General features: G+C 46.2%; 1 protein-coding gene across 1 annotated transcript; it reads left to right on the plus strand.

Annotated features, from left to right (window-relative positions):
• Positions 1–1,189: 1,189 nt before the first annotated feature.
• On the plus strand, positions 1,190–20,280 carry dnajc5ab (DnaJ (Hsp40) homolog, subfamily C, member 5ab). The gene is made up of 5 exons (XM_026155027.1): positions 1,190–1,700; positions 13,776–13,942; positions 14,492–14,705; positions 16,434–16,605; positions 17,659–20,280. The coding sequence occupies exons 2-5, from the start codon at positions 13,836–13,838 to the stop codon at positions 17,754–17,756; spliced, it is 591 nt and encodes a 196-aa protein (XP_026010812.1). The 5' UTR covers positions 1,190–1,700; positions 13,776–13,835; the 3' UTR covers positions 17,757–20,280.
• Positions 20,281–21,041: the final 761 nt, after the last annotated feature.

Consider the following 21,041-nt stretch of genomic DNA (forward strand, 5'->3'; position numbering starts at 1 on the left):
AAGCTCTGCCAGGTAAGGAGGTGCAGTACCGTTAAGAACCTTAAAAACCAGCAGTAAAATTTTAAAATCAATCCTAAAAGCAACTGGGAGCCAGTGGAGAGAGCAGAGGACCGGAGTGATGTGGTCTCTCTTTTTGGAACCGGTCAGCATGCGAGCAGCAGCGTTCTGCACCAGTTGAAGGCGATGCAGGCAGGAACGATCTAAACCAGCATAAAGGGAGTTACAGTAGTCCAGCCGTGAAGTAATAAAAGCATGGACCACCCTTTCTAGATCGTTCCTGGACAGGTAGGACTTGACTTTAGCTAAAATCCGTAGATGATAAAAAGCTCCCTTGACTACGGAGCTGATTTGTTTATCAAATTTAAAAGCACTGTCAAAAGTAACACCGAGGCTCTTAATGGAGGAAGTACATTCGGAAGTTAGGGGTCCCATAAAATCAAAGGAAAGGTCGGGGTCTTTAGGAAGCCCAAACACAATGACTTCAGTTTTACTTTCATTTAGATGTTAAGTTAGTTAAGGTTTTGTAGCAGGAGGTCCTCCAATCGATGGGTCCTGTTTTCAAACGGTAACTCCAGCAGACCACCATATTTCTGTCATTTTCTTAAGGATGTGGAATTGTACATAAAATCAATATCAGGAGGCAGCACGGCGGTTAGCACTGTTGCCGCAGAGCAAGAAGGCCCTGAGTTCAATTCCACCGGGGTCTTTCTGTGTGGAGTTTGTATGTTCTATCCCTGTCTTTGCGTGGGTACTCCGGCTTCCTCCCACCGTCCAAAGACTTGCAGTTTGTGGGGATAGGTTAATTGGATAATCCAAATTTCCCATAGGTGTGAATGTGAGAGTGTCTCTGTTATCCCTGCTACAGACAGGCGACCTGTCCAGGGTGTAGCCCGCCTCTCGCCCTGTGGCAGCTGGCTCCCGCGACCCTGAAAAGGATCATCGGAAGCGAATGGATGCATGGATCAATATCAGCCTCCACCAACAAAAATGCTCTCAAAACAGTATATAAAATTGAATTTTTGCGTGTATTTATATAATTTTTTTTACCCCTGGTTTTGTGTGTTCATGTTCTGTTCTCTTGTATTCTTGATCTGTTTATATGTTGTATACTCATTGTTTGTTCAATAAAGTTCCTAAAAAACCTCCAGCAGACGTTAGGAGCGTAATTAAAGTGAGCAAGAAGCAGCTGGTTGTGATGTTAAAGGTGAAGCTATCAGGCGGCTGCTGCTGGCGGCTTACGGTGCTGTGAGGGCCGTAATGCTCGCATAAGGGTTTTACCACAAAAGAAATATGTAAAACATCTAAACACACGACGGAATCTACCGCCTCGACGCTTCCATCACAAACAGGGTTAACGTAAAACGTTTATCCCGGCTCCACGGAGTGCCACGAGCTCGACAGCGCCTCCTGTGGAGCAAGAAGCTCAGACAGCGGGCCGCTCCTCGTGACTTCCTGAGCGCTTGTGAGCGCGCCTGCTGTCAGCGGGAACGAGCAGGGCAGAAAGTGGGAGGGTTTGCGCGCGGCCGTTGTGTTCGGATTGACTGCGCGCCCCCTCCCGGTGTAGCCGTTAGCTCGGTGTCCGGTCGATGTTTTAGCGGCGGAGCGTGGACTGGAAGTGGGATGATAGTGTTGTAAACGTCGAGCCAGGCTTCAGCGACCGAGAGAGGACCAGCAGCCGCTCCGCCCCCGGGACAGAACAGGTAAGAAGCCCGAGCTAGCCGCTGACGTTAGCCGCGCCGCCGTCCTTGGATTAGACTCGGGCTAACAACATGGATGCTGCTGCTCTCACGCCTGCAGATTATCCGCTTTAACCTCGAGCTGAGCCCCCGGCCGTGACCGGCCAGCTCCGGTTTAGGTGCCCGGTGTAAGGGGCTCGGGCGGACTCCCGGTCCTCGTTAGTGTTTGTTCAGATGTGACAGATCTAATCGAGGGGAGACGAACGGGATAAGTCCGGCTTTAGGGACGGGGGAGGGGTGTGGGTCCGTCGGTTCTGATCAGAGGTCGCCGCCGTGTGGAGCAGGTGGGGTTACAGGTCGTGGGGTGCAGGTGGGTACTGGCCAACACCGTGAGCTGCACCTGTCCCCTCAGCAGGGGCGTAACCACGGTTTTTAAAAGGGGGCATGCGGGATGACGTTCCTGATCCTCTCAGGGATATAACCGAGGATGTTTTTTGGCTCCCCCTGGTTACCATCAAGGTCAAATTAATTTTAACACCAGAGCTGTGTGCCCACTGGTGTTCTCCCCCTAAAGTTCCCTAAACTCACTCGTTTAGTTCAGGCTGATCCCAGAGGCTCAGTTAATAACAGGAAGTAAAACTGCTAGCAGGATGTGTTTTAGTTTTGGTTTATCAAGAAGATGAGACATCTCCAGGGTGATGTCACCACCAGCAGTGGTTGGTGATCAGTTATGAGCATATTATCACCTTATCCATCCTGGTGTTGTGGGTAGGGGGACGTGTCTGGCCTTAATGAGCTTTGAAATATAAATAATGGTGAAGCCTTACCTGTGCATGCTGTCAGACACCTGCGAGTATGAGCACACAGCTGAACAAACAGCAGGACATCCAAAACCTAACAGGAAGATTCATGCCTGACCGTGTTTCCTTCACTCCTGAATCCCAGGACCTTTTACTGCTTCTTGGACTGTTACTGGGATCTTTGGGCCCTTGGTGAAGTTCACACCATTACCTTTAGGCAACAAGCAGAGCTGAAGATGCTCAGGTGTTCACTGGGAGTGAGTACGATGAGTCCATCAAAGGGACAGCTCAGAGTCTGAGAGGTGATGCTTAGATGGTGCAGAGGAGGGAAGGTGGATATATTGGACAAAGGATGATGAAGATGGAGCTGCCAGGCAGGAGGAGAAAAGGCAGGAGGTTCATGGATGTAGTGAAGGGTATGCGACAGAGGAGGATGCTGGGATCCGCTGTGAAACGAGGAGGAGTCGTGTCTATTACTGTGTTTCATCAGCAGGGACACAGATGGACTCTAATTGCTGCCTGGTCTCTGAGATATGATCTGCAGATCTGCCCGTCCCATTGGCCAGCTGCTGCGTGACCTCAGAGTCGGTGTGAGGCGTTTTCATCTGTTTATGTTTTAAATCTTTCATGACCTGCACACATCAGGGCTCCTAAAGTCAATTTTAACTGAGTCAGCTGGTCTCTGTTTGATGACTGATGATGACATCACTAGATCTGACACAAGTGGTCACGATGAGTCATGTGACTTTCATTCACATCGGATCACGTGATATCACAGCAGTTAGCGGTCAGCTGAGAGGAGCTGGATGTGGGGCTGTTATTGAATACCTGATAGGTGTGTTTAATATACTTTAGTGTGTAAGATGGATAAAAAGCATCGGAGCATCACATTTAAAAATAAAATCAACATATCTGTCAACGCTCATTGATAGCTGCCTCTTCTCCTGTGGTCCAGCCTGCGATCAGCTGTTCTGCAGCTTCCTGTCACGCAGTTTGAGCCACGAGGACCCTTAAAACCCTAAAATTATCCTCCAGCTGGGACCAGCTGGCAAAAGATGCAAACTCAGCAGCCTGCTGAGTGCTTTAAGGTGATACTGTGCAAAGGAGGTAACACCTCGAATCTGATGAAACATCTGGTGACGCATAGCCAAAAACCCGAAGAGCAGAGTCCTGGCCCCTAGCCCTGCCAGTGTAGCAGAAATGATGAGGATGATGATGCAGCAGCAGCCGTTCTTCTCTGCGTGAGTAGCTTCATGTTGTTCGTGTGTAATTTACGTTGAGTAGGCTAACCACGTTATTACATTAATGCATGTAAGGTGAACTAGCAAACATCATCATAGCTATATGCGGCTGTCTTCTTGTTTGATAGAGTGATAGAGAAGGCTAACATTGTTATCTTTTTACAAAAAAACAGCTAAACATGAGAGGTTTTAGGACGAAGTTTGTGTTCTCCATTCTTTAAGCACCGGTTCCAACCAAAGGAGGTATGTTGTATCAACAGAAAAGGCTAACTTGGTTAACATGTTGCAGAAAAAAAGAGACTGCTAAAAATAAAAACATGAGAGGTTTTTGGACCAAGTTTGTTCTCCATTCTTTAAGCACCGGCACCGTTTCAAAAGTACCGGTTTGGATAAAACTAAACGATACCCATCCCTAGATAGGCTTCATGCTGTCAGAGAGAAAACCCACCAATCAGACAACCTTCTGTGAGCAGCACTCGGTGACAGTGGGAAGAAAGAACCCCCTTTTAAAAGAAAGAGCCAGGCTCAGGCAGGGGAAAGATGCTCGTTGTGCTGCTAGAAGGAAGGAAGTCAGATGCTGTGACGTTACGGAGTCACAGAGTCCTGACTGCTAAAAACCACAACTCAGGTTGTTTTAGCTCCTCACAAACACACCTGAGCTGTGCTTTTGAGGAGGTTTTTAAGATGAGTCACAGGGCACGGTATGAAGAGCTGCAGGTGGAAGCACAGGCGGAGTCTGGTTTGTTTTGTTTGAGAGAAGCTGTAAGTCACGTTTATGATCTGTAGGAATCACTTAAAACAGACTGTATGTGAAAGATGGACTTAGCAGCTGTGAGGTCAGCTGGTGTGAGCCCGCGATCTGAGCGTTTTCCCCGCTGCCATCTTTGGGGTTTTGAAATCGGGCGAATGTTGCCACACGCTCATACAGTCATTGTCTAGCTCCGCCTCCCTGCATCCTCTGTTACTCTAACGGGCCATAACCAAACATCAGTCAGAAACCAGCGACTGAGACCAGAGACTCCTCGGGAAGGTATTCACTGAGCTCGGAGATCAAGCAGGGCTCTTTTTCTCACAGACTTCTATCCAATCAGAGCAGAGGAGACACCCCCTGCTGGACATCTGAGCCAATCCAAGTTTAAGATTCTCCAGCAAGCACGCAGCAGTTTCAACATTACTGGATCACAGGGGGATATGACCTCAAACTGTGTGGGTGTTTCTTTAATCTCATAAAAGTGCGGATGAGGTCAGAGGTCACATGCTGTGATTAAACATTCACCTTTACTGCAGCGTCCTGATGAGAGACGTGACACAGACACGGCACTGGTTTGACTCATGATTGCGTCAGGCCATCCTATCGCAGGCAGTCGTGTGATTGCAGGTCATCTGACTGCAGGTGAACCTTCACCTTCCCTCCTCCTCTGGCGTCGCTCGCCCTGCCTTAGATCAGTTGCTTCTCCCTCCCCGTCTCTGCTGCCTGAGTGCAGGAGACGCTGTGAGAGTTTCAGAGCTGTTGTGTTAATTGTGTTGAGGCGTTGTTCATCTGGAGTGCTTTTTGATTGGACGAGCAGATCAGTGTGATCTCAGCTGCTGTGTGTCATTCATCATGGCGTTTACAGGAAACGCATGAAAATCGCTGAAAATGTGAAGTTCAGTCAGTTTGTGTGTTTCATTGGAGTGTGCAGAAAGCTGCTCTGATGCTTCCTGTGTGCAGCTCACTGATGAAGCTTCTGACTGCATGCTGATTGGATGTTAGCTCTCAGGTTTTACTGCCCCATGTTCATTTTTATTTTTGTTTAAATATTAGTGAAATTTAATTAACAGTGTTTTATATTATTTCTTTAAATCATTTTATCTGAAAAGTGTTTTGAGTGTCTTGAAATTATCCCGTGCCCCCCTTTAGACTCACCCCTGTGTGCCTCCAGGTGAAACTCTTTGCTCTCTGCCGTGCGTGCTATGACATCATGGTCAGCTCGTATATGCTCGTACCTGATATTCACGTGCTGCTCAGCTGTGTTTCTACTCACTGATGTGGGAGAAACTGGCGCTTGCGTGGATGAATTTGTGCAAATGAGAAAGCTGGAAGAGATTTCAGGCTCAGACGGCGAGAAGATGATGCTCTGTGGCTCGATCTGTAGGCGACACTCGCTGAACGAAGTGAACGCTCAGGCTCCCGACTCATGCAGCAGCTGTGTTTACTGAGTCAGCTGCAGCTGTCGATTACAGCCCTGTGTGTGTGTGAGCCAGTATGAATGAATTATACCGTCTGTTTGTCTTTGTGGTTTTCTTTACGAGGCCTCGTTTCACTGGTTTCACCCTCAGATGCGTCCCCCGAGGTGACGTTTATCCACCTCACCTGCGAGCTGAGCTCCATCACTGCGGTCGTCCTGCTCTGCTCATTATTTCAGCTCCTTTAAGAACCTACACATCCAGAATGATCTGGTAACTACACATCTGTAATCTGAGGACAACTGAGGACTGTCTGACACATCAGAGCGGTCTTTCTAGAAGCATACACCTGAGAGGTCAAAGCCCCGCCCTCCAGAGAGCGCCTCCTGCCTTCGTCTCCTTCACCCATCAGATGCTCTGATTGTGGTTTTCTTGGCTCATTTAGCAAATATCACAAATTTTCTTCAGAGCAAAATGTTATTTTCTTAATAAAAGAAAAGAAACTCTGATGTGCAGGTTGACTCACTGTAACGACTGAAGCCAGCGAGCTCTGTCTGTCAGGTAAAGCAGCTGCAGCACATTTATAGACCCACACAAATATCCGGTGCTGGCTTCATGACTTCACCTGGACTTCCTGCCTGCTTTGACCCTTTCACTGCTCATACTGAGGCTCTGACCTCTGGGTAGCTTTAGCTTTAGCAGCTCTGCCTCTGTTAGCGTCTTGAAAACCTCCGTGTTTGTTTGGGGGGCACCCAGTGCACATACGTGACACGGACCCGCCTGAAAACGCTGGGAATCAGCTGATCAGAGGTTTTCTTTCTAACTCTGTGTAAGTGCTGTGAAAACACAATCATGAAGTCGATACCACTGTTTAGAACAAAACAGGGACTGACATCACTTCCTGTTTAGTTGGGTTCATTTAGTACTCCAGTGACAAATTTGACTTCCTGGATTGTTTTGTTTTTGACATAAGATCATTACCATAAAACTGTTTTGCTCTTCAGAAGCATGCAGGTGGACTTTCCGTCCGCTAGTTTAGTTCATACGCGAGGTTCACTGGAGACGCTGGAATCGGTAAACTCAAGTATCTGGGGTGTAATTTGAAACTGAAATAAGAAAAACTGTGACAAACTACACCCTCATGATCATTATTCATAGGCCTGACCGTCTGTTACTGCCTATTATTATTCCGGTGGTGCTGCTGCCGTTATCCATCCTCTGGCTCGCTCTTTACTCGTGTTCGTTAACCCGACACACGCTGCCAGTACAACACTGCTCAGGACCTCGTGTAAACTGAAGGCGCCTGTGAAGCTTTGATGGGTCACTTTGTGTTTGCAGATGAGTGTGCGACCTGTGTGAGGCATGGAGACGGTTAAACCTCACGATGTTGGATGTTTCTATGCTTAAATCCAGTTTAAACCTCCAACAAACTAAAACGCTGCTGTGCAAAGATCAGTTTTTACTCAGGTTTATCTTTGAAAATCAAACGGCATCTCCTTCCTTCCCTCAGTGTAAAACCAGCAGTTGCTTCATGGTGACACAGCACCACCACATTTTTTTTTTTACAGCAATCCACACACACACACACACACACACACACACACACACACACACACACACACACACACACACACACACACACACACACCGTGTGCTGTCACAGCGCTGCCTGTTTGTTCCTGCTTGTGGCCAGTTTAACTTTCAGATCACTGAACATGATCAAATCTAATTGGTTGCTCTGCTCAGATTATTATACACAAAGAAACCAACGTAGTCCTGCATGGGTTCCTCTCATTGGTTAATTCCAGTCAGCTGGCACTGTGCTACGATTGGTTATTCTGAGACTGTGTGGTGGGCGTGGCTTGGTGATGCATAGGGAGGCCATCTGGTGCCATAGAAAGTTAGAGAGTTTAATTTTACACGTGTTTGTTGTTGTTTTGATCCACTGCACAGGTGATGTTTACCTGTGGTTTGCTATGTGTGGGGCCTGTATGAGTCTGACAGCTGATAGCTGCAGGTACATTCATCCTGTCAGCAATGAAACATGAAATATTTTAGCTTATATTGTGTTAAAATATAGTTTTTCTAATTACTGGCATCGAGTGCTGAGAGATTTATTAGATCAGCGGTCATAAACGCGAGCCTGTCAGCTAACTGAATTCATGTTTTTACCCAAATTTGAGCCGCAGAAATGACTCAAGCACAACATGAATATTACATTCATAATAACATGCTCTACTCTTTTTTTTTTCTGCTTTTTTCAACTCTAAATTTACAAATTCTTGGACATCAACAAACAAATTAGATTAAAGAGCTTGTTCATCCTGGTGGATTAACCATTGCAGACATATAAAAACATAATTTTGATAATTACTAATACTGTTAATTCAGACTAATAAATAGAATAATCCTTTACAGGGCTTGCAATATCGCTAGCCCGACGTCCCGGGGCTAGCGATTTTTCCAGTTGGGCTACCAAAATCTATCTCTGCCCTGCCCGTCGGGCTATTGTAGGAAGGAAAAATATATGTCAATGCTTTTGCATTCTTTCAGAAATGTAGCTGGGTAATTATGTCATTGGCATCGGTGAGCCACTGTCAATATGTGACATATTGAAGTCGCGTTTGAATTTGCGCTTGTTTTTTTGCTTTCACTTTGCAATCATGCGAACTGTGTATAGAGAGCGACAGCACTGATCTGTGAGTGATGATAATTTGTGCACCAATTCCTCTGACATCGTCTTATTAATCGTTAGCTTACTATGCAAACATGACAAGTGAAATCTCCCGCAGCTTAAACATGTGAGAGGTTGATCGCGCAGAGAATCGCTGAGCTTATGTGAGTGCCTGTGTAAAAGCAGCAGGATATATATTTGACTACGATGACCTGGATGACTGAGAACCTTCACAGACAGATATATATTTTAGTTCTGCTGAGCCAAATAAGAGAGGTCAGGGTGAAGAAGTGACAGCCAAAGAAAAGCTTACCACAAAACGGAGAAGTTATGACAAATCAGACTATAAGGCAAAAAGAAAGTGCAGCTTTATGGTTTCATGGACAAAAGAATTTCTGTGGCTGCAATATGACGAGCTAAATAACCAGGGCTGCACATAAGTGGTCCGCAGGTGCGCATTCGCTGTCAAAATAAAAAACACGCACAAGATAAGACGTTGCAACGCGTGTTTGCGTACATAAGATTTTCAGGAGGCGGACAGACATTTGTTTAGAACTCTTAAAGATGTCAAGAAGCTCCTTTAAGCAATTACTGTGATGTTCCTCCACCTCCACAGAAATGTCAGAAGGAGTCTGAACCACAAGAGAAGCACGTATACTCGGAAAAGTGGTTGCAGGAGGTGAGCTGGCTTCAAACAAATAATGAACGCACAGAGATGTGGTGCAGAATGTGCCGTGAAAATGTAATAAATGACAAATTAAAAAGGCATGAACATTTTTTTGTATCGAAAAAACATCGAACCGTGAATTTTGTGTATCGTTGCACCCCTAAAATAAATAAATATTAAAAAAAAAATTATATATATATATATATATATATATATATATATATATATATATATATATATATATATATATATATATATATATATATATATATATATAATTTTTTTTTTTTTTTTTTTTTCACGGTTCGGTTCGATACTTTGGTGTCACGGTTTGATATTTTTTCGGTACAAAAAAAATGTTCATGCCTTTTTAATTTGTCATTTATTAAAATTATAAATATATATTTTAACTCAAAAGTACAGTTTTAAATTTAATGTTGCTGAAACAACAAAGGGATAAAAAAATAAATCTATCTGAGAAATCCCTCATCTTTGGAAAAGAGAGTTTATTACAGAGAAATGGCTCTTTCAAAATAAAAGCTCTACTATACTCTTCTTCTGGGCTATATTCTCAGCAGCATATTAAACATATCAGGTCCCCATAAGGAGAATCCTGTGCTAACGGCTGTCTAAATGACTCGGGTAAAGTTTGTAGCATGCTGCTTGTTGTTTTTGTCTGCTTCCACTTTGCACTAGGATGATGTCGGAGTAAATGTGCAGTCATATTCGTTGTGTTCCCACTAGTGCTGTCAGCGCTAATCTGAAATGACCTTAACGCCACAACACGGCAAATCTCCATTAACGAGCTACCGCGGATCGCCCCGTGCGTGGGGCTGGACGGCCAACACGTTAACGAGCTAACTGCGCTAACACACTAGCTCCCACCCATGTAATTGAGCATTGCATGGCACATCCAACACACTGTTTTACTTTAGTCCATAACGCGCTTACCTTCAGGGTCATACGTCACATGAAAACCAAAATGGTTCCAAACGCCAGATCTGAATGAGGCTCAATTTGCCATGTTGCAAGGAGACCTTAGCTTCTGTCTCGCTAGCTTGCGCTACGCTCAGTGGATCTGCGCTGGACAGTGCAGCCTAGGCGGAGTAGTCGAACGCAGATCCACTGAGCGCTCAACACAGACAGCATCGTCAGAAGGAAAGCTGATAAAATAAATTACAAATGTTGTATTGTTCGATACATATGTGTACTGAACCGAAAGCACTGTATGAACGGTTCAATATCGATACGAGTATCGTTGCACCCCTAATAGATCTCATAATAATCTGACAATACTATAATATTGTCCATATTTACATCACCACAGTGAGATGACTTTAGTCTCATGAACAACATCAGCTGATTGTTATTTACTAACTAATCTTAAATGACTGTTCAGCACAGACATGAAGCCCAACAATCATGTTTACAGTCCCGTGGTCTCAGCCTCATCAAAGTGATGTCATGACAAAAATGAATGACCAACAAAACATTTTTCTCCTTCATTTCTGTCACACAAAGCTGTATGTAACGTGCCTCGCGGTTTGTATCATGGTTGCTAGGCAACCTGAACAGCGCGACGAAGGCCAGACCGTCCCGTTTCACAAGCCTCGCACTTCCGCACTTCTCGTACTCATAGCACGCACCGTGCGTAGTACGTGTACTTCAAGCGTGCAGTCTCTTAATTGGCACGCAGCCATGGTCACTCCATTAAACCAAGATGGCCGAGACCAAAATGCTAAAATTGCAGACCAATGGGTGACAACAGGGAGGCGGCCTCCATCGTTTATATACAGGCTGTGAACTGGCTGTATGTGCAGGAAGTTTGAAAATGTCAGTGCGGGGTCGCACGTGTGCAGGACACACCACTCTTTGCTTTTACTCTGGCGTTTATCCTGTCTTCCTTCTCTCACCCCAACCGGTCGCAGCAGATGGCCCCGCCCCTCCCTGAGCCTGGTTCTGCCGGAGGTTTCTTCCTGTTAAAAGGGAGTTTTTCCTTCCCACTGTCGCCAAAGTGCTGCTCATAGGGGATCATATGATTGTTGGGTTTTTCTCTGTATCTATGAAGCGCCTTGACGCGAATGTTATTGTGATTTGGCGCTACATAAATAAAATTGAATTGAATTGAATTGAAAGTTTACACTCAGGAGTGGAAGTGGACTGTTGTGGAGAGAGCAGCGCTGCATGCGTCAGGTGTGTGGTTACAGCTCATCAGAGAGGCGAGCTGTGTGGGCAGATGGTTTCCTGTATATTTAAGTCTACTCCGTCAGTCTGTGTTGAATTGGCTTACTGTGGTCTCTAAGCCTGCTAACCCCCTGCACACCTGCCTCCTCACAGCTCAGGTGTTCCTGCTCGGGACGGCCAGTGTGCAATCCTCTGCAGGAAGATGCACCGTTTCCCGCCTGTACTGTGGTCTCTTCGATTAGCATGAAGAAACACTGCAGGTGGATTTGTTTTCACGCACTGCCGGGTGAGCGCACCTGCTCGCATCTCTCCACTCTCACGTTCATTCAGTCAGGACTGCACCAGATTTAAAGATTCTCCTGTGGTGGAGTTATGAATGAGTTTTATCCCTTCGCTGACCGAAGGGGCCGTTCAGCAAATTAATAAAATGAATCTTCTGTGGGGATTTCACGCCCCCTGGTGGAGAGGTGGAGCATGGACGAAGCCGTGACGATCATTTCCTTATAACCTGTTAAAGAAAGCACTCGGCTCATCCTTCGTTCAGCCACTCTGACAACAGCGACTCCCTCGGCTACGAGTTTGAGGTCATAACTCAGAATTTTGCCGTCAGTATGAAAGCGTCATCTCTGTGGTAATGTCACCATCGTTTTTCTCAGGGGCGGAGCTTAGAAAGGCCCAGCTGAGAAGTGCTTATCTGGATCCAGGTATGTGTAGAGGACTAACCTGGACATTTGATGCACTGTCAGTACAGATTCAATGTTTCAGATCTTTGAGTCTAAGCAGCGCTGCAGGTGACGCACCTTTGCACTCGCGCACACCTGCTGCAGGTCACTGCAGCTCGTACGTGTCAGATTTGCTTTAAACACAATGAGCAAGTTCAGGACACGGATAGTAAACCTCTCTCCCCTCTGCTCCTGCCCGGCCGGCTCTCAGGTGAGCTTGGGTTACCTGACTTTAACCGTTTATTCCTTTCTCCTCTTAAAGCACGCAGCAGCGCGTTAGCGGATTAGTGGACGCGAGGAGGCGGCTCACAGACGGGAAGCAGGAAGTTGCTCGTCTCATATTAATCCAGGTTTTCCCTGGACCATCGCTGCCGTGTGACAGTCTGGTGAGCGTCTCAGTATCTGTGAAAGCAACAGCAGGAGGAAAGACGACCTGCGGGTGTAGACCGTCAGCTGATGTTTGCAAACAAATATTAAAATCAAAATCAGAACCAAACTACTCTGAATGAACTGCTTTCTTTGTCATATCGACCACACGTCACCACCGGGACTTACATTGTGACGCACGTCAGAAAAAGGCACAAATAAAATAAGCATCTAAATAAGAAAATATCAATGAATAAAAAGAATAAACACAGATTGGTGATGACACTGTAGTGGTTGTAGTGCAGGGTTGCGGTGTCTACCTGTGACCGTGGAAGATCAGCTGTCAGATATTTGAGCGGTGTCCTGATGGCAGCGGCTGATACGCTGTGCTGCCCGCCCTCCATAGAGCTGTCCCCGCCCTGCAGCCTGCAGTCAGCTCCCGGGTCTGAGCACCATGATGTCAGGGCTCTGCTCTGTAAGCAGACGGGTCCGATGGTGGTGTCGTCTGCAAATGTAACGACGGTGTTGGAGCTCTGTGCACAGGGTGCTCAGCAGGGGCTGGGCACACCTCCCCGGGGGGCACCCTGGGAGTGAGAGCTGTGTTTGACATGCCGTCACCTCTAACAGATCAAGTTAAAGCGGAGCTGTTTCACAGTCATCGGCCTGCTGAGGGTTGGATTGTCCTCCGCACAGCGCGGCCTGCGGGCCTCCACCCGACTCAGACTACAGCGTCCCCCCACAGCCAGCCTGGTCCTGTCACTTATATCTGCCAGCTCTTCACTTCATTCCTGTCCCAGAGTCCCATCAGTGCAACAGAACAAAAACTTGTAAATGCAAAATCCACATAGTCATAAATGATGGAGTACAGCGTGTTCAGTGTTCAGGTTAAACTGATCAGGCTGTCGGCTTCATCCTCAGCCTCACACTTGTTTTTGGAAGTTAAAGGGTGGCAGTCCCAGCTGACCGTCCCCTTGCTCTTATTCTGAAAGCTCAAACCCTGCTCAGCAGCTTCCTGTCCCCCAGACAGTGTAAACAGAGCTCTGATGACCCGATGCAGGTCATCGTCAGGTAATTTCAGGCTGTAAGAGTCCTGACTGAGTTCAGCTCCAGCTCGGGAACGAGTGCGACGGCTTCCCAGGTGCAGCGCAGGTGTGATCTGCTCTACCTGCAACCGCATCACCTCATTACCACGCTTTGTGTTCTCACAGAGATAAGGACACACTGAGGCTGCAGGTGAAAGGCTCGTATCCTCAAACTTGTTTCTGGGTTTACCTGACAGGTGTGAGGCTGAGTGAGCGAGCGAGCCCGTGAGAGAAGCACAGAGAGAGAGAGAGAGATCATGGATCACCAGAGACAGAGGAGTCTGTCCACATCAGGAGAATCGCTCTACGCCGTGCTCGGGGTCGACAAGAACGCCACCACAGAGGACATCAAGAAATGCTACAGGTGCGTGCGCACACACACAAGTGCAGCAGTTGGCCACTAGAGGGAGCCAGGGTCAAAGGTTATAGAGCATGTTGAAAGGATTGTCTGTGACTCCCCCTCCTCACACACGGGTCAGCTTGCAGGAGCTTTTCCTGCCACAGCTTCACCTTCCAAAGCCAAACAGCAGAGAGCAGATTCATCTTTAATGTTTTTCCTGTTTCTAACACAGCTGTGGAGGAAAGTCAGAAAATGACACCCGATTCATCCCGACACACAACATCGTTTAAACTCATTTCCTCCTTTTTCCTGTTCAGTCTCTGTTTTATATATTTTCTGAAAATGCACGTTTTAATTCATTCTTCTGTTTAATTTGAGTAAATAATAACCACGGGTTTCTCACTTTTCTGTGTCAGTTTCAAAAGAAAAAAAAGAAAACAGAAATAAAAATGTGTGTCAATAATCAGGGAAGCTGCGGAGATACAGAAGCAAGTGAAAGGTGTCCCACTTTAAAGTGAATAAGCAGCTCAGACTTTCGCTCCTTTGATTCTTTCTTTTTTTGTTGTTTTTTAGGAAGCTGGCGCTGAAGTTTCACCCAGACAAAAACCCGGACAACCCCGAAGCAGCAGACAAGTTTAAGGAAATCAATAACGCCCACTCCATCCTGGTGGACGCCACCAAGAAGAACATCTACGACAAATACGGCTCCCTGGGGCTGTACGTGGCCGAGCAGTTCGGAGAGGAGAACGTCAACACCTACTTTGTTCTGTCCAGCTGGTGGGCCAAGGTGGGTCGGCGTCCACGACCGCAGGTCTCGCAGCGCGTTTGATAAGCAGGCGTGAAGCTTTCAGGCGCTGCTCTTGTCTTTAATGTGCATCCGGGTACGTTCCCTTCCTCGCACACAGGTCAGCCTGTAGAGACCAACACAAAGGTTTTAGCCGTCGCACACAAACTCTTCGGAAACACGTGAACCGATGCAAATGTGACTGCAGCATCGTCCCTCACACGCTTCCAGGTGTGTGCCCGTGCTCACATCACCACCCGAGCGTCTGCAGGGTACCTCTGGGACCGGGCCGCCTTTAAACGCCTCCAGCAGTAACTCTGAATGAGCCCAATCAAACTGTGATAGGTGAGAGTTATCAAAGTGTGGTGATGATGATAGTAAACTTTGACCTTTCCAAACACAGTCTGTGACACATGACAGGTCCGGACGGACACTTAGGAACATGATGAAGAGAAATACTCATCGCTTTCCTGTTAAACAGACGTCTGCCATCCCAAAGAAAGGAACGTGTCTGCAGGCAGGATGGTGAAAGTCTGATTTTATGACCTTAGTTTAGATCGAACTGGGCTTGAACCTCAAAAATGCCTCTGAGAGAAGCTCCAGGAGGGCTGAACCGAAGCTGCGGACCTCTGCAGGTCACCCTGAGCCCACAGAGGAAGCGTTTACCCCGAGCTCATGTAGCTCTGCGTCCTGTCAAGGTGTCGGGACATCACAGCACACTGAGTGCGGCTTGGAGGCCGGCAAGAGCTTCACATGGAAGAAGAGCTTTGTTTAAAACTGCAACATATTTAAATCATTTCTTCAGGAAGTCATCGGGATGCCTTTTAGAGTTCCCAAAGTTGTCAGCATGAACCTCCAGATGTTCCAACTTCATGGCATGGCCTTGATCATTTCCTCGTTTATATTCATTTGTTAAAGATCAGTTGTGCTAATATTACTTTGTGTAGAATATTAGAGGAATTAATGAAATCACTGACACGTTACATGAAGAGCAGTGGTCCTAATATTGATCCCTGTGGGACTCCATGAATGAGACTTGATGGCAGGATGCTGTGGCAGCCATGCTGGGTCAGTGTGCCTCACACCTCCTCCTCCATGCTTCCGTGGGAACCATTCATGTAGAGACCATCGTTCACCTTTTCTGCACAAAGACACGGCAGGTGGAACTAAAGATCACAGCTCTACGCTCATCAAACCAAAGCACAAATTCCCACTGGTCTAATGTCCAGTCCTTGTGTTTCTCGGCCCAAACAAATCTCTTCTTGCTGCTTTTCCTTAGCCGTGGTTTCTCAGCAGTGCTGCCATCTGCTGTTTCAGTCCGTTATTACACTCTTAAATCCTACTACTCATTCCTGCGTCTTTTGGGATCTTACAAAGCTTATAACGACGCGTCGACTATTAAATTAGTCGTCGACGACTTTGATAGTTGACGACATCATGAAGCTCACTGAGAGGAGGCCGAGGGTCAACAAAGCAAAGGACGGCTACTTTAGAATCTAAAAGAAAATCTTCATTCATATATTTGATGTTTGTATCTACAAAGTGTAAAGTAGTAAAACTACAGAAAAACCATTCAATGAGAAGCTGTGTCCAAACGTTCGACTGGTGGTGTGGCATACAATGAGAACGTTTGACTTCCTGCCGTTTGTTCTTCCAGTTCAGTGTAAGCTTAAAAAGCCCCGCCCCCGCAGCTACTTATGCACTGAACCTGGTGTCCTGCTCTGTCCTCAGGCCCTGTTTGTCTTCTGCTGCCTGGCCACCGGCTGTTACTTCTGCTGCTGCCTGTGCTGCTGCTGTAACTGCTGTTGCGGCAAATTCAAACCTCACCCGCCAATGGACCAGGACCCCGAGTTCTACGTCTCCCCGGAGGACCTGGAGGCCCAGATGACGGCTGAGGAGAGAGGTGAGCACGGCCATGCCACTCTACAGGACTGTGCATTTAGCATGTCTGTATATGGGAAACTGTTGCTCCAAGGCACTTACATAAATCTGCAAGCAACCTCAAGACTTTTGCACAGGGCTGTAGATGCAGAAACCTAGTTTCAGGAAGATCACGTGACAGGTCACCTGATGTTAGACTCACCTGGAGACACCTGAGAGTGCGCGTGTGTGTGTGTGTCTGTGTGTGTGTCTGTCTGTGTGTGTCTGTCTGTGTGTGTGTGTGTGTGTGTGTGTGTGTGTGTGTGTGTGTCTCTGTGTCTGTGTGTGTGTGTGTGTGTGTGTCTCTGTGTCTGTGTGTGTGTGTGTGTGTGTGTCTGTGTGTCTGTGTGTGTGTCTGTGTGTGTGTGTCTCTGTGTGTCTGTCTGTGTGTCTCTGTGTGTGTGTGTGTGTGTGTGTGTCTGTGTGTGTGTGTGTGTGTGTGTGTGTGTGTGTGTGTCTGTGTGTGTGTGTCTGTGTGTGTGTGTGTGTGTGTGTGTGTTCCTGCTCTGATCATGTTCAGTCCTGGTGTATTTTTAGCTGCTGTGATCTCAGTTGCAGCTGGTTTGTGACTCAGACGTTAGTTGCTATGAACTGTGGGTAAAATCTGCCTGACTTCACTTCCTGTCATTGTTAAAGTACTGCTGTCAGATTAAAAGTCCTTTTACCTGATGTTGTACATGTGCGTTTTGTGTTGGCGCTGTGGAGCTGTTGTGTTACAGTTGCTCTGGTATACAGAGGTTAGTCAGAAACGTGGAACCAGAGTTACTTTGATACATTGATGAAGATATATTAGTGGAAACATGCCGGCCACTTTATTAGGTACACCTTGAAGGGCAGTGAAGTTTGCCTAATAAAGTGGTGATTTTATATTTCTGTGCATCATAGTTTGTTCAGTGTTGTAATTTAGTTCTATTCTAGTTCATTTATGCAGTTAATGCATGTTTATTTTCATTGTGTGTGTGTGTGTGTGTGTGTGTGTGTGTGTGTGTGTGTGTGTGTGTGTGTGTGTGTGTGTGTGTGTGTGTTTTGTCATCAGATGGCGGCGACCCCATCGTGATGCAGCCATCTTCAGCCACAGAAACCACTCAGCTCACCTCTGATGCCCACCAAAGCTACAAGACCGATGCATACTAAACACACACACACACACACACACACACACACACACACACACACACACACACACACACACTCTCTCTCCTGGAAATCCCACTCAGCTTCTGTCACAATGAGCTCAGCCCAGATTTTCCCTTTTTCACGTTTCCATGTTTGAATTTCTGAGGTGAAACGAGGAAGAGGAGGGAGGAAACCTCGAGGAGGAAGAGAAAAAAACACTTGCAGTAACGCTCTGGTTTGGTTAATGTTCAGATGAAAGTATAGACAGGAAGTGACACGCTGACTCTCTCAGCTGGGCGCCAGCGAGGCAGCTTCTTCTCAGCTCTGAGGTTTCATCAGGTAACCAACAGGTGAACAAGGTCAGGTCACTTTTAACCGTCCAATCACTGGACGGAAGGCGGGACAAATGCTAAACCAACCCACCGCCACGGCCTGCTCGTCTAACAGTTTTCACTTCCTCTCCGGTGAGAGTCGTTACTAACAAAGTAACTGCATTACTTCTAGGAAAAGTAACAAGTATGTTGTAACTAGACTGTTTGTTACATTACTTTCTCATTACTCTGCAAAATGACCTGAAACTCATCGTCTCACAATCTACGGTGGCCCTGAGAGGTCAAACATACTGCAACTCAATGACAAGCTAACAGTACATGGCTAATAGCAAACATGTTATTACAGGAATCATGTGATTAAAACACACATTAGCAGCATCTCCCTCACACTGCAGGTGAATGCTTTTTATTCAGCACGTGCCAGTGCGACACGTTCATGTCTCCATCATGTTAATGTCTCCATCATGTCTCCATCACGCCTCCATCACGTTAATGTCTCCTCAAAAACCCAGTTTTTGCGCCGTTTCTGTTTGCTGGTGTTTTGAGTTGCCGTGGATTTGTCCCTTCAGAGTCGGCGTATTAACAATATAAACCTGAGCCTACAGTCGCGCACACACGAGCACTGAGATGAAAACCAGCCCAAAGCCGCGGTGATAAAACATGAGACACCAACGGCTCTGGCTGCCGGGCTGGAGTCTGCATACACTCGGCTTTAACATCACTCGGGATTCTTTGTTTGTGCAGATGTTAGCAGCATAATGCAGATGTTTCTGTCAGTCTGCACTTCCCCAGCACACGCCTGGTAATTCTGACCACTCCGCCATTTTCCTCCATCAGCTGATTGCCATGAGAATAAAAACTTTGCTTAGTTTTTAATTTTTTCTGCCTGCCGTGCTGATCACTGAAGAACTTTTGTAATGCGAGTAACAGCGTACTAGTAACTGTAATGTGATTACAGTAACGTGTTGCACAAACACTGAGCAACCACAGCGTCCCCATGAAAACAGAGATCAGGGGAGAGCACGCCATCAAACAAGGAGTCACGTTTCCGTCAGAGAGCGCCGAGCACGCAGTTACCAAATTGGTAAATCCAATGATGAATCGTCACGGACAGCACACGCAGCGGGATGGCTCTCTTCCACTCAGTTACTTTTTAGTCTAAGAGTAATCAGACTACTGTAGTTCTCAGCAGTAATTAAGCTCCAGTTTCCTCCTCCGAGCTTCGTCCCTCCTCCTCCTCCTCCCTTCATGTTTATGGTCTTCCACAGGTGAAGGATTGAGGCGCTGTGTGTCTGCGTGCACACTGATCGAGCCCCGTGTTTGTTGTAGTTTAGTGTGCGGAGGTAGCGATGCTGTACATGTGGTGTAAGTTTAGACCTCACCGTTCTTCCCTCTGTCTCTAGGTTTGCTTTTCCTTCTTTTTATTAATGGTGTTGATGAAGGGACGCTTTCACATCCAAAGTCTTATTATTGTTCAGACAAGCAGTTTTCTAGCAGAACAATCAGTTTGTACCAATCACACAAGTTTTATTTTGTAGGCTTTTATTTGTCACAGAAGTTTCCTGTTAGTTCGTGTCTGTAGATTGATTTTTGTAAAAACAAAAAACAAAGAAAAAAGACGACGTTGAACCAAACGGGCTAAATTTCTTCACCACATCTCGATGCTCGATCAGACACTCGTTGATGTCCATATGTATCGATGCTAGCGGCCGAGTCGACTCCTGACTGGTCTGAGCCAAACTGCAGATCTGTGAAAATCAGAGGTTTTATTTTCCCAAACACGTTTAAGTTGCTGTGTTCCTGTTTTCACATTGACCCCATCGCTGGGTTAAAAAGGCTTCTGAATGAGCTTCGGTGAAACCTGCAGACGCCTCGTTACCTGATTGGCTGACCAAACCTGGAGTCGGCACATTTCCATCATCGAATAATGAAACCGATGTATGTAAGAAGATAGCAGCCACATGGTGATAATAATGATGCATTATTTAATTTATTTTGATTTTCTGATCTTTGTAATGATTGATGAACTAGCCGCTGTGAGGAGGATGTAGACATCTTTAGATGTGAACCGTTCTGATGGCGAGGTGACAAATGGCAGACGTGCTGTACATACACACAGAGACGTAGAGGTTTGTGTTTGTAGCGTGGACGTTTGCCTGAAACGACTATCTGATGTACTGTTGTAAAATAAATGTTTCTGATGCTTCGGAGCCTCTTTGTGTTTAATCTATCACTGTAATCTGTAATCCACACATTGTATCAGAAGTCGTTACTTTATTCTCAAAGAGTACCACTCTAGTTGTAAGAAAGAGGTAGGATGCAGCCTTAGCCTTACTAGCTGAAGGCTTTCAGGGAGTTTTTAGGACTTCCTGATAATAATGAATTACAGTCGTCCAGCCTGGAAGTAATAAATGCATGAACTAGTTTTTCAGCGTCACTCTGAGACAGGATGTTTCTAACTTTAGAGATGTTGCACAAATGGAAGAAAGCAGTCTTACATATTTGTTTAATATGTGCGTTGAAGGACATGTCCTGGTCAAAAATGACTCCAAGGTTCCTCACAGTGTTACTGGAGACCAAGGTAATGCCATCCAGAGGAAGAATCTGCTTAGATACCATATTTCTAAGCTTTTCAGGGCCGAGTACAATAACCTCAGTTTGATCTGAATTAAGAAGCAGAAAGTTAGCAGCCATCCAGGTCTTTATGTCTTTAAGACATTCCTGCAGTTTAACTCATTGGTGTGTGTTATCTGGCTTCATGGACAGATAGAGCTGGGTGTCATCTGCATAGCAGTGTAAATGTATGCTATGTCTTCTAATGATGCTGCCTAAGGGAAGCATGTATAATGTAAACAGAATTGGTCCTAGCACTGAACCCTGTGGAACTCCATAATTAACCTCAGTGTGTGAAGAGGACTCTCCATTTACATGCACAAACTGGAGTCTATTAGATAGATATGATACAAACCAC

This window comes from Astatotilapia calliptera, chromosome 20 (genome assembly GCF_900246225.1).
Source record: "Astatotilapia calliptera chromosome 20, fAstCal1.2, whole genome shotgun sequence".
Classification (NCBI taxonomy): domain Eukaryota; kingdom Metazoa; phylum Chordata; class Actinopteri; order Cichliformes; family Cichlidae; genus Astatotilapia; species Astatotilapia calliptera.

Excerpts from the sequence above, each read along its gene's own strand:
- dnajc5ab (XM_026155027.1), top strand. The coding sequence starts at position 13,836 with ATGGATCACCAGAGACAGAGGAGTCTGTCCACATCAGGAGAATCGCTC. Across the intron at positions 13,943-14,491 it reads GACATCAAGAAATGCTACAG|GAAGCTGGCGCTGAAGTTTC; the intron begins GTGCGTGCGCAC and ends GTTGTTTTTTAG. Across the intron at positions 14,706-16,433 it reads TGTCCAGCTGGTGGGCCAAG|GCCCTGTTTGTCTTCTGCTG; the intron begins GTGGGTCGGCGT and ends CTCTGTCCTCAG.